Source organism: Medicago truncatula, chromosome 2 (assembly GCF_003473485.1).
Source record: "Medicago truncatula cultivar Jemalong A17 chromosome 2, MtrunA17r5.0-ANR, whole genome shotgun sequence".
In the NCBI taxonomy this organism is placed as follows: domain Eukaryota; kingdom Viridiplantae; phylum Streptophyta; class Magnoliopsida; order Fabales; family Fabaceae; genus Medicago; species Medicago truncatula.
In genome coordinates, this window is record NC_053043.1 from 21,648,319 (window position 1) to 21,662,890 (window position 14,572).

Consider the following 14,572-nt stretch of genomic DNA (forward strand, 5'->3'; position numbering starts at 1 on the left):
GATTATAACAACTGTCTCAACTCTCAAACGATAATTAATAAAGTTCATGTTTGATATCACGATGGATTTGTCATAATTATGGTCCACCGTGCACTAAGGTATAACTGTGAACTGAAAACCAATATCAGAAGAAAATACAAGTCCATCCTAAGTTTACATAAAAAAAAAAACATTTGAGTGGCTCAAATATCATAGGTTGTATTCAGAATCACTTATATAGTTCTCTTACATTTTGCAAAATCATTTGTGTTGTACTTTAACTATAAATTCAGATAAAAATTATCCACCCTTAAATGGACTTGTCATCTTCAATTATAACAAATTAGATATTAAAAGTTATTGCATAAATTAAATTATTATAGGTGTTATTACCAGTATTTTTATGAAACTTTAAATGTAAAAAACAGTAAAACATGGTAGATTTAAGTGATGATGATCATAAATATCGTTGTTGAACTAAATTGTAGGAAGTACTAGTTTGTTAATCAAATTGTACTATTTTATTATCTTTGGTTTGATATAGTGATCTACAAATTGAAATTGATGTTGGTTACCACAATAGGGCTCCTAACCACATGTTTCCCATCCCGCCAAGAGAGGTAACCGAAGGCTACTTTATTCTTTTGTGTCATTCTTGGGCCTTCGATCTTCAACTTGTAGCTTATCTTCTCGTTCTTCTTCTTGAACACCAACTTATTTGGAATAACAGTGACACGGAACCCTTTAATGGGAGTAATGCTAGCAAAATATGTTGTCTTTTTCTCACCAACATTTGTAACTGTTCTGTGAAATTCATTTGTTGTCCTTGAAGAATTACGAGCATTGGAGAAAGCAATAAAAGAAGGGTAGTTAAGATCTAAGGAAGGTTTAGAGCAATCATTGAAAGAAGATCTTGTAATGGCACTGATGTTTTTTTGTGTGAAGTTAAGTGCACAAAGAAGATTAATATAATCTTGTACACCGATATCATAAACAAGACCAGGATCAAGTGCTCTATTAGGGTTAATATGACCAGCTCCCAATGCAAAAGGAGTTGCTGCTCTGTTACCATTTCCAATGTCTTTGATATGTTCCTTAGTATTGTCTAATATGTCTGATGTTGTCATAATTGCCGACCTAATAGATGACGGGCTCCAACCATTGTGTGCCCCTTTTAAAAGCGCTGCTACACCTGCAACATGTGGACATGACATAGATGTTCCATCTATCAAATTGAAGTTGTTAAAGACTTCAGTCCCAAAATTGGACACAGGAACGTTTGTGGGCCATGCAGCTAAGATTGATGTACCAGGAGCAGTGATGTCAGGTTTCAACACATATGGACAACTATTTGATGGTCCCCTTGAGCTATAAAAATCCACACTAGGTGTTGATTTAACACCGAAAGCTGTTTTCTTGAAAGACATGTTTGCTATTGAACTAGCGTTAGAGTTATGACTCTTGATGTAAGCTTTCACAATTTCTCCATTTACTGGATTAATAATGATGGATGGGAAACTATTGTCCACATCATTAATATCTAAGATATTTGATATAAAAACACCTCCAACAACTTTTGCTTTATACACATTAAACATTTGTTCATGAAGAGTTTCATTATTGCCTTCACAAACCACAATCTTTCTCTTCACTGTGTTTAATTCTTTAACATTGTCACACATACCCATAAAAACAATTGGAAAATTGTTAGCAGAGAAGTTTCCTAGATAGAAAGACAAACCAGTGAGTGAGACTCCATTACCAAGTGTAACAGTTCCTAAAAATTCACGATCCAAAGTACCAGCAGCAACAGTTATCACCCATGGTATTCCATTATGAATAGATTTAAACGAGGGTCCATTATTACCTGCAGAAGTAGACACAAAAATACCTTTTTCCATAGCTGCAAATGTCGCAATTGCAACTGGATCTTTATACAAAAGAAGATCATCAGAGCCAAGTGATATTGAAAGAATGTCAACACCGTCAGATATTGCAGCATCAATTGCAGCTATTATATCAGATGAAAGTGCGTCTCCATCTTTTCCCCACGCAGTCTTGTATATAGCTACTCTAGACGATGAAGCTATACCTCTTGCTGTTCCATTTGCATAGCCAAAGAAAGATGCACCATCAACTTTGCTTCCAGCTGCTGTTGTTGAAGTATGTGTCCCGTGACCGTTTGTGTCACGTGTGGAGTTCAAAATTGTTGTACTAATGTTGGAGTGTTTTGCCAAGAAGCCTTTGTTGAAGAACCTAGCTCCAATGAGTTTCTTGTTGCACAAAGATAAATTGATTGACTGGATGTTGGAATTCTCAAATTGACATAATTGGCCTTTCCATTTTGAGGGTATTTTAGTCATTCCATCATCTCTAAAACTTTCACTTTCTGGCCAAACACCAGTGTCTATTACACCAACAATGATATCTTTACCAAAATCAGAAGTTGGCCATGCCCCTCTATATGGATTAAGGCCAAGAAATTGAGGTGAGTGTGTTGTGTCAAGCTTCAAGGGTAAATCGGGTATTGAAGAAATGAAACCCGAGAAGGTTTTGAGGGATTCGTGCTCCTCAGGTGATAGGTTTGCACTAAAACCATTCATAACGTTGGTGTACGTATAAAAGATCTTAGATGAGGTAGAATTATTGAGATTATTGTTGGTAGTAGTAACTTGAGCAAGAGTGGATTCATACCAACTATGTTGGTTTGAGAAAGATTTAGGCATATCTGATAAATTCATATGAATAATATAATTATCAGAGAGAGCCAATGTGAAAATCACGTGAAGACTTGTAATATAGGAAAACCATAACCAGAGACAAATATTAGAAGCCATGGTTGAAGGGTATTTTGAATGTGGATGACTATCAAAACATGTGTGTGTTTATATATTACTTTAAATTGACAGAGGCATATATTGACAAGTATTGAGAGAGAGAGAGAGAGAGAGAGAGAGAGAGAGAGAGAGAGAGAGAGAGAGAGAGAGAGATACTATTTATTACGAATTGCATACACAAAAAACGAGAATAAAGAAAAGTGTTATTTTTTGCTACGAAAAATCAACAAATACCAAGTTAGTCTTTGACACAATACAAGGGGTACTAGTGGATGAAATTGCCTAAAAAATAAGCGCTCATCAGTTTCGTGGATTTGAGTTTGGTAAGAATCATCCCAAAAAATCAAGCAATCAATTATAAATAATTTAAATAGAATTACATAACAAAATTATTGTTTTTCTTCCAATATAGATAATTATAATTTTTAAGTTTTTATAATAAAATTTGATTTCTTTTTTAGTTTTCTTAGAAAAGATTGTTTTATATTTAGTAATTTTTTTATATATAATACACATAAAGAGTAATTAATAATGAAAAAAAAGTTAAATATTGAATATAACTTTTTAAGATTCTCAGGAAGACTTTTTTTTAAAATATTCCCTTTTTTTGCTTAAAAAAAATTATTCCCTTTTTCAATTATACCCCTTTTCAAGTCATACACAAAAATACTTCTGTTTTACCTGTCTTTTCTTTATAGGTATCAATCAAGGTTTTTTCTTTTTATTAAATTGTTTATTTATTTTTAAAGTATGAAGGATGGTTGCATCCCAATGATGTAATCTATTGTCTTATTTTTTTTAAAATATTTACAAAAAAATATATTAATTACCAACTATCAATTAATAACTAGTACTTAGATCGGTGTGAAACACGAGAAGTTAATTATCTTAAATAGAACTTGTAAAATTGCAATATGATATATAAAATTAAAAAGACCAATCCATTTTATCGTTGAATCAATTTTGATATAAAATACTCATCAGTCAAAAATAAAATATTTTTTTATAAAGAAAAACTGAAAAGTATGAGACCAAACATACTAATGTTCGTTATTAAACATAGGCATAAAACGTGTCAAACAAAAATAAAATGGAGGCTTAGCCTTCCTTAAATCAAAACATAACTAATTTAGAACGCGACAGAATCGAACTGAACTGATCAAAGAAAGAAGAGTATTAAAATAAAATGATATTGGTATGAAATTCAGGGCTTTCCCCCCGACCCACAGGGAAACACCAGTAAAAAATTGTTTTTTTCAAAACAGCATGTGCAGGGCGCGTGAGCCATAGGAGGGGCGCATGGCTTCAGCCTCAAGTGTGGATTTTGCCTTTTTTTTCTGTCGTTCTTTGAGTGTTTTCCTTCTCCGACTTGTTCTTGGAACTTTGGATAGAATTTTCTCAACTTATAATGTCTTCAAATCCTAATTGAACCTTGATCCTCTTCATTCCATGTCTTACAAAACTTCCATGAGGTGTATTGCTTGCCGAATTGCATGATCTATCAACAAAGACTCAAACACCTATGAAATTGTATGGTTTAGGGAAGAAACAAAATTACAAGACTCAGTTGAAACAATACAAAATTTCCATTAAACCATGAATAACTTCTCTAAAACTCCTCTACAATTATTCCATTGTCTAATAAACTGACTCGAAGGCATACTTAAAATAACGTAAGATGACGTGTAATCACAAGTCTCTCATGATCTAAAACAACTAGCTTCCCAAGTGTTGATTGATACGACGATAGCACTGAGAATCTAGAGGGAGAGGGTGTGAATAGATTCACTCTAAAAATTTACGTACGGGAACAATTTTAAAAAGTTTTGCCAAACGTTTAACTATCAAAACGGTTACGAGTCTACTAAGAAAATCTCACTAAAACAATGTTCATGATCAACCAATTTTGAACAACATGTTCATAATTGGATTAATATATCACAATCAAATAATTCACAATTTCATTATAGATCCGTAAAAGTCTAAAACCAAACCTAAGACTTAAACAACAAATCACTATCAAATGAAAACTAGCAACAATCACATTTGATGAATTAATTAATACAACTATTCCTAATACATCAAATGATTAACCAACTTATCAAAAGTCAAATTTTAACAAATTATGAAGGCAATTATTCACTTTGTTAGGTTTTTACATTGTGATTGGCCGCATTTTGTTAAAACAAGTGTTCTAGCAAGATGTTGGACTAGATGTCTTGACATGTTGGTACAACATCATAGCGTGTCTTGTTTCACATTCTTGAAAGATTTGTTTTAAGCAAATAGTTCCATTGATCCTTTGATTAATAATTTCCGTTCCTTTGCAACTGCTCAAGAAATATGGAACTATTTGAAGCGTATTTATAATCAAGATAATGCGGCCAAGCGTTTTCAGTTGGAGTTAGAGATAACCAATTACAAACAAGGTAATTTGTCTGTTCAAGAGTTTTATTCTGGTTTTTTGAACTTATGGACAGAACACTCTACTATTATACATGCTGATGTTCCCAAGGCTTCTCTGGCGGTTGTTCAAGAGGTCCACAACACTAGTAGGCGTGATCAATTTCTCATGAAGCTTCGTCCGGAATTTGAGGTAGTTTGAGGTGCTTTGCTGAATAGGAATCATGTTCTTTCTTTGGATACTTGTGTTGGTGAACTTCTTAGGGAGGAACAACGTCTCCTTACTCAAGGAACCATGTCTCATGATGCTTTCATATCTGAACCAATGTCAGTTGCATATGCTGCTCAAAGTAGAGGTAAGGGACGTGATATGCGACAAGTACAATGTTTCACCTGCAAACAATTTGGACATGTTGCACGCAGCTGTACCACTAAGTTTTGCAAATACTACAAACAAAATGTTCATGTTATCTTTGATTGTCCCATCCGTCCTCCACGGCGAACACAATATCCGACACAAGCTTTACATGCTACTACTAGCTCTGCAGCGACTCCTTCAATTACTAGTGCGCATCTGATGGTGCTTCTCTACAGCCTGAAATGATTCAACAAATGGTACTTGCTGCTCTATCATATATGGGAATTCATGTTAAGTCTTCTAATGTTTCTCGTCCATGGTTTCTTGATTCTGGTGCATCCAATCACATGACGGGTTCCTCTGAATACTTGCACAATTTAGCTTCTTATCATGGTAATCAACAAATTCAAATTGCTGATGGAAATAACCTCTCCATCACTGATGTTGGTGACATCAACTCCGATTTTCGTAACGTGCTTGTATCACCCGGACTTGCTTCTAATTTATTGTCGGTTGGTCAATTGGTGGATAACAATTGTAATGTTAATTTTTCTCGTGCTGGTTGTGTTGTGCAGGAACAGGTGTCGGGGAAGGTGATCGCGAAGGGGCCTAAAGTGGGAAGATTGTTTCCGCTTCAGTTTATTTCTAATCATTTATCTCTTCCTTGTAATAATGTTTTGAATTCTTATGAGGATTGGCATAGAAAATTGGGCCATCCAAACTCTACTGTTTTGTCTCATTTATTTAAAACTGGTTTGTTGGGAAATAAACAAGTCGTTTGTACTGCTTCTATTTCATGTCTAGTTTGCAAATTGGCTAAAAGTAAAACACTTCCTTTTCCGTCAGGTGCTCATCGTGCATCCAATTGTTTTGAGATGATTCATAGTGATGTGTGGGGAATGTCTCCTATAGCTTCTCATGCTCGCTATAAATATTTTGTCACATTTATTGATGATTACAGTCGTTTTACTTGGATATATTTTCTTCGATCTAAGTCTGAGGTGTTTTCTATTGTTATCACGATTTCGGGGTATCAAGTCATTAATTAGGCTTGAACCTTTCAATCTTTGATATTCTCTATTTTTTCTTGGGAAGGGCAAAATTGAGAAAACCCTTAGAAATTCTAAGTTCGGGGGTCGTTTTCGTTACGGGAAGGTGTTAAGCACCCGCAACGACTATAGTACTCTATAGGAACCGTTTTCCTAGTTTTATGTCTACGCTTTATTTTTAATGCTATTTATAAAAAAAGAAGTTGTTTATTTAGGTTAAGAATGAAGGGAGAAAATGTTTGAGATTTGATTTTATTGGACTTGGAGAGGTTTTGACCTCTTGCCTACATACCCTTTTAAGGGATCAAAATTCCATGTAGTTCTCTTTCAAAAATGTTTTTGTGTGTTTGATTGATTTTAAGTTTTGGAAAATGGTTTTGAAGAAGAGAAAGAGGCCGTAAAGGCATGAGAGAAAAAATGGTGAATAGTTGGTTCAATTATTATAAAAAAAAGGTCTAAGTTGGAATTATAGTTCATTTGAGTTTGATTAAGAAAATAAAGGGAAAATTCAATGGAGTTTTGACTCCAAGGTTTGTTTGGAAAAAATTTCAAGTGATGGAATTTGCTTATTTTGGAAAATTGATATTTTTCTAAGTATCGCGTTTCCTAAGCATACATCTAAAGCGGTAAACATACAACGTGTGTGCGTGTCGGTGCTTGTGTCGGTGTACATCATTAGAGAGTCCATTGTCCTTTACATTTGCCCTAATTTACATTCTATGGTCTTGCAAGAAATTAAAAGGAAATTTAAACTACCTAAAATATTACATGACATTTTAACATAGAAATTAAAAGGTAAAAATGCCTAAACTATGAGAAATTGAGATGAAATGGTAGAATGCTTATGAGGTGAATGAAACAAGAAATAAAATGGTTAGTAAAATAAGGTGTAAAATGGTAAGAAAAGTAAGCAAAAGAATTACGAGTCGAAACGGCAAAAGTGACAACAATAACCAAAATGTAAAAAATGCACATTACTTGTAACAAAAGAAATTAACAAATCACATTAAAACAGTAAAACAATCACACAACCAGTAGCATATTCAACATGAAATTGCATATCAATCACTCATATCATGTCAAGATCTCATGAACAAATTATGGCAAGAAAATTCACAAGTTTAATAAAAAAAAAATGAACAAATCAACAAGAAAATATTACATATATTTTTATCATTTTTTAAAATGTAAAAACATCACAAAAGTATTAAAAATACATCAAGAAACATATAGGAATTTTTAGGAATTTTTTGCAAGAAAATTGGACAAGCAGGGGGTTCGGATAGCAAGAAGCAGGGTGCAAATAGCATGAAATAAGAAAAAAATGCAGAAACAAACAAACTGGAAGCCCAAGCCCAAAACCCATGGATCCGGATACACAGGGAGCGTTGGATTGATCCAGGAAGCCAAACCCTAGATCTAAAGGCTCAGAATGAAGGGAAAGAACCAGAAATAAACCGGACCGGTTCAGTTGTTTATAAAAAGGCTTGGGGACCGGTTTTTTTCATTTCTTCCTCTTCTTTCTCTCTCTTCTCTCATTCTAGTGAGAGAAGCTCTCACTTCTCTCATCCTCGCCGGATTCTGGAAATGAAGATGATCTTCATCTTCTCCGGTGAAGCTTGCTCAACCGGCGTGGTGGCCGGCCGCCCCAAGGGCGGCGGCGGCGCCGCCGGAGTTGAGCAAGTTTCTCCGATTTCGAAAATTTTTACATTTTTGGATATCCTTTTTTGTTCTGAACACGAATCTGGCACTGGATTTTGCATGCAAAGCTCGAAGCAACGTGGATCTGAAAATCTTTCTTGCGGTTTTCGAAAATTCTTTTAAGGGTTTTTTTTTAGTTTTTTTGAAAGAAACTCTTTGAAACTTGGGAGATCTACATTGATTCGTTCTTGTTATTGTTCTTGAGAAAGGAAAATGAAGATTCAAGTGTTACCTGTGATTTAAACGGAGATTTCGAACGAAAATCTTCGGAAAACTTCGATCTGATTTGTTTCGTTGATTTCGTTATTGAATCCGAAAATAAATCGGTTCTTCTCCTTCTTCACTGGTACCGATTCAATTCTTCTTCATCTTTTCTCTATTCTCTCAAACTTCAAGTCTTCTTCGTGATCGTGCTTGAGTCCGTCACCAACAGTGATGGATTCGCACTTGTATTGCGAAGGAGCCGATTCAATGATGAAGATTCAGTGTTGAATCTCTGAGAATTGTGACGAATTTGCTTGAATTCTGTGTTGATTTTCGGTTCTGGAAAGTTAGGGTTTTTGTGAATGTTCTTGATGATTTTCTGTTTTGATCTAACTGAATGGAGAGAGAAACTGTGATTCTGTTTTTGGTGATGTGTCACTGATTCTGTGGATCTCTGCAGATTTGTGCAGTGAATGCACCTTTTATAGGCTGCCATGTGTGATTCTGGACCAATGAAATGGTGACATCTGTTTTTGGACTTAGGGACCTTTCTGCAAAATAAGAAAATTGAAGGACTGGACTGCAATTAAGAAAAAGGACCTAAAAATGCAATTTTAAAAAAGTATTGGACTAAAAATGCAATTTTAGAAACTGTTTCAGGGACTAAAATGCAATAAAAATAAAATTGGACTAAAATTGGACAAAACGTAAAGTGAAACCACAAATAAAATCAACAAAAAGGACTAAAATGAACCAATTACAAAAATGAGGTATTTTAAAATACCTCTCTGCCGAAATTTTGACAGAAAAAGACAAAAATTCCCCTAGGGACTAAACTGACTCAAACTGACTCAGATGCAATTTTTGAAATGATTTTAGACAGAGATTCAACAATGATTTGTACAGACAAGTTAAAAAGACTCAGAGACAGACACAGGGACTAAAATGGGTTCCAATGCAGGAAATGACCAAAATACCCTTTTTTGTATGATTTTTTGAAATAAAATGCAAGAAAAGTAATGCAATGATTCAGAGAGTTTTCAAATGACTTGTAATGCAAAAAAGATACTTTGGATAGTTTTATGCAAGAAAATCATGATTGAACACACTTCGAGACAGAGACAGTAAAATATGCAGATGAAAAGAGAGTAAAGGTTCAGAGTAAAACAACAGTAAATTGACAAATATCAGTGTTAGAAAAGAAATTTGAACGAGTATTTTTAGGTCCAAAATCAGGGTATAACAGCTGCCCATATTTAAGTTTCTTTGTCCGGAGGGTCAAGAGACGGAGTCTTTGGCTTGACGGGACGAAGACACTTAAATATCAACATTTGCACTGTTTTTTGGACGTAAAAATACGCTTACACATTTTCAAATATCATGAATGCCATGCAACATTTGGATTATGAATGCAAGACAAACAAGAGTTGGAACTAACAAAAGATGTCATATCCATTGCGGGACTGATAGACATCGACAAGATAACAGATAACAAGGTGGACAGGAAACTAGAAGCGAACTGACGGGTACAAGCTGCTCTTGGATTGAGATGGGCACTTGACCGGGAATAAAGGCAGACAGACAGGTGCGAGTTGTTCTTGGATTCGAACTAGTCACTCGACCGGGGACACGGAAAAGTAGAAAGGTACGAGTTGTTCTTGGATTCGAACTGGTCACTCAACCGAAAGCAAAGGCAAATAGACAGGTGCGAGCTTGTTCTTGGATTCAAACTGGTTACTCCACTGGAGACATAAACAAACAGACAGGTGCAAGCTGCTCTTGGATTCAAACTAGCCACTTGACCGAACAGAAACAAATAGACAGGTACAAGCTGTTCTTGGACTTGAACTAGCCACTTGACCAAACAGAAACAAATTCGCTGGGGATTAGCTTTTGACAAAATATAGATTGAAACTGACTTGACGTCGATTTGATTTGAAAGGTAGAAATTGACCAATATCATTGGCTCACAAGATTTTGACAGAGAACCTGACATGAGTATTGATTTGAGACTGATGCTGATATTGGAAATGCAATATGTATGGATGATATAACAGTTTCATTAAATGTATGGGCACGTAATATGCATGATTATGCATGTATGAATGCTTGTAATGCATGACTGTTGGCAGTTTGTAGACACAGTTTCGCAGAGACAGACAAGACATTGGAGTATTGGGCACGTAGTGGCTCGTGCAATATTACACATTCCTGGAAATCCTCTTTGGAGATAACGCCGTTGGGAGACGTATCGGAACCATGGCTGAGGGCAGGTAGCTATGCAACTTGCTGGGGATAGAATCTCGGAAGGCTCTACTGGGGATAATGCCGTCATTGCTGGGCATTTCAGTGCTGGGTGTACTGTGGATGTCGCATCTGTGGTCAATGCTTTTTGCATGTCATTTTCTCAATTTTTATTTTTTGTTGCATCCCATTTTTGCTTGGATCGCCCTTTCGGGTTTTTGATCCACCGGGGAAATAAATTCTTTTCATCGCCCCATTTTTGCCTGAACTGCCCTTTCGGGTTGTCAATCCAGTGGGGTGCTCATTTTTGCCTAAGTCGCCCTTTCGGGTTTTCAACTTAGCAAGCCCATTCATTTTCATGCATTTTCATTCTTGCCATTGACCACAGACTATCCTGGGGAAGAACCTGCTTGTAACACATATTGAAATAGACATCAACATACACTCGCTCATGCATGTTTCGTTTGAATGTACCTTGTTGCTCAGGTTTGCTTTCAAAATAGACAAAAAACTTTTTCAATTTTCAAGATGTTTGTTTCAAGCATTTGTCATTATCAAAATAGAAAGAAAATGTTTTTTGTACATAGCTTTGAAAGTAGGAAGATAGTAGAGTTTCAAACAAAAGCACAGGCTCAAATTGATGTATAAGAGTGGTGGTCAGCCGAAGGCGTGACTCCACGGATTTACAAAGCTTGGAAAATGGTAATTTTATTGGTTGGTGGTACATTGAACACAGTAATCACTACATTTCCTGGAAACTTTGAATTCGCAAGCACAGAAGCTTTAGATGAAGGTGGTCATTAACAGCTGCAGATGCCCCAAGGGGACGGTGGTTGGCCAGATATAGTTACTTGCCTTTGTTTCAATCTCATTTTTGCATGAACCGCCCTTTCGGGTTTTCGGCTCATCGAGACGCTCATTCTTGCCTGAGTTGCGTACAATCTCAACGAGCTTTTCATATTTTTTTTTGTCCCTTATTTTTGCCTAGACCGCCCTTTCGGGTTTTCGATCCACCGGGAAGCGCATTTTTGCCTAGGCCGCCCTTTCGGGTTTTCGACCTACCACGCTGTTCTTTTCATATATCTAGGCAAAGTATTTCTTGACTATATCAGCATTCACAGGATTTGGAAGTTCTACACCATCCATGTGTGTAAGAATTAAAGCACCACCGAAGAAGGCCTTCTTGACAACATAAGGACCTTCATAGTTAGGCTTCCACTTGCCCCTTGGGTCGGGTTGCTGGCTTATCCTTCTTTTCAATACAAGTTCACCTTCCTTGAATTCTCGAGGATGGACTTTCTTGTCAAAGGCAGTCTTCATTCTTGCTTGATATGACTGTCCACGAGCCATGGCATCCATACGTTTTTCCTCAACCAAATTCAACTGATCATACCGGCTTTGGCACCATTCAGCCTCGGATAACTTTGCTTCCATGATCACACGGAGAGATGGGATCTCCACTTCCAAAGGAAGGACTGCTTCCATACCATATACAAGAGAAAAAGGGGTTGCCCCGGTTGAACTGCGCACTGTAGTACGGTAGCCATGGAGAGCGTAGGGTAACATCTCATGCCAGTCCTTGTAAGTGGTTACCATTTTCTGGACAATCCTCTTGATATTCTTGTTGGCGGCCTCAACTGCACCATTCATCTGAGGTCTATAAGGAGAAGAGTTATGATGCTCAATTTTGAATTCTTCACAAAGAGCTTGCACCACATTGTTGTTCAGGTTAGTACCATTGTCGGTAATGATCTTGCTGGGAACACCATATCAACATATGATGTTGTTCTTGATGAACTTGGCTACCACTTGCTTAGTTACATTGGTATAAGATGCCGCTTCAACCCATTTGGTGAAGTAGTCAATTGCCACTAAGATGAAACGATGACCGTTTGAAGCCTTCGGTTCAATTCTTCCAATCATGTCGATGCCCCCACATTGAGAACGACCATGGGGATGAAATAACATTGAGAGCGTGCGGAGGCACATGAATCTTATCAGCATAGATTTGACATTTGTGGCACTTTCTGGCGTGCTGGTAGCAATCATGCTCCATGGTCATCCAGTAGTAACCCGCTCGTAACAACTTCCTTGACATAGTATGCTCTGTAGCATGGGTCCCGAAGGTACCGTCATGTACATCATGCATTAACTGCTCTGCTTCGTGTTCATCAACACATCTTAACAATACCATGTCGTAGTTTCTTTTGTACAAAATGTCTCCATCTAACAGAAATCTACTGGCCAATCTCCTCAGGGTCTTCTTGTCTTTGTTGGAAGCATCCGGTGGATACTCACGGCTTAGCAAGAACTGCTTGATGTCGTAATACCAGGGTTTATTGTCAACCACATTTTCATCAGCCCGACTGATCATATCTTCAATAGCGAACACATGCGAAGGTCTTTCAAGGCGTTGCACTTTGATTATTGGCACATCATTCCAATGGTTTACTCGAAACATGGAGGATAAAGTAGCAAGAGCATCAGCCATTTGGTTCTCATCCCGAGGGATATGGTGCAATTCGACCTTTGTAAAATATGTCAGCAAACGTCTCGCGTAATCACGGTAAGGAATCAACTTGGCGTGGTGGGTCTCCCATTCACCCTTTATCTGGTTGATGAAAAGTGCAGAATCTCCATAGATGTCGAGGTGTTTGATTCTCATGTCAATTGCTTCCTCGATCCCAAAGATACATGCTTCATACTCAGCCATATTGTTTGTACATTCGAACAGAATCCGGGCGGTAAAAGGAATGTGATGCCCCTGCGGGGATACAATGACTGCCCCGATTCCTTTACCATAAGCATTGACAGCACCATCAAAGACTAATCCCCACTTGCTATTGGGATCTGGACCTTCACCAATCAACGGCTCTTCGCAGTCTTTTGATTTCAAATACATGATCTCTTCATCGGGGAAATCGAACTCAATTGGTTGGTAATCATCAAGAGGTTGGTAGGCAAGATGATCGGCAAGAATGCTACCTTTGATTGCCTTTTGAGTTTTGAACACAATATCATATTCAGACAAGAGCATCTGCCAGCATGCAATCTTCCCAGTAACAGCAGCTTTCTCAAAGATATACTTTATCGGATCCATTCTGGATATCAACCAAGTTGTATGATTCACCAAATAATGACGCAGGCGTTTGGCGGCCCAGGCCAGAGCACAACAAGTCTTTTCAAGCATCGTATACCGAGTTTCACAGTCGGTGAACTTCTTACTTAGATAGTAGATAGCATGTTCTTTCTTTCCAGTCTCATCTTGTTGACCAAGTACGCATCCCACGGATTCATCAAATACTGACAAATACATAATCAAAGGCCTTCCTTCCACGGGTGGGACAAGGATTGGTGGTTCCAGCAGGTAATTCTTGATGCTATCAAAAGCTCCTTGGCATTCATCGTTCCATACAATAGGCTGATTCTTCCTGAGTAGCTTGAAGATCGGCCCGCAGGTTGCGGTCATGTGAGATATGAATCGGGAGATGTAATTCAATCGCCCGAGGAAACCTCTGATTGTTTCTCGGTCTGCGGAGCTGGCATTTCTCGGATGGCCCGAACTTTATTAGGGTCGACTTCAATGCCCTTTTGGCTGACAATGAAGCCTAGTAACTTTCCAGATCTGACGCCGAACGTACATTTGTTAGGGTTCAATCGAAGCTTGTACTTTCTCAACCTTTCGAACATTTTTGTCAAGTATTCGACATGTTGCTCCTCATCTTTTGACTTCACAATCATATCATCCACATATACTTCGACTTCTTTGTGAATCATGTCATGAAACAGAGTAGTCA

General features: G+C 37.2%; 1 protein-coding gene across 1 annotated transcript; it reads right to left on the minus strand.

Moving 5' to 3' along the window:
* Positions 1-456: 456 nt before the first annotated feature.
* On the minus strand, positions 457-2,825 carry LOC11412682 (subtilisin-like protease SBT1.9). The gene has a single exon (XM_003595503.2). The coding sequence runs from the start codon at positions 2,814-2,816 to the stop codon at positions 528-530; it is 2,289 nt and encodes a 762-aa protein (XP_003595551.1). The 5' UTR covers positions 2,817-2,825; the 3' UTR covers positions 457-527.
* Positions 2,826-14,572: the final 11,747 nt, after the last annotated feature.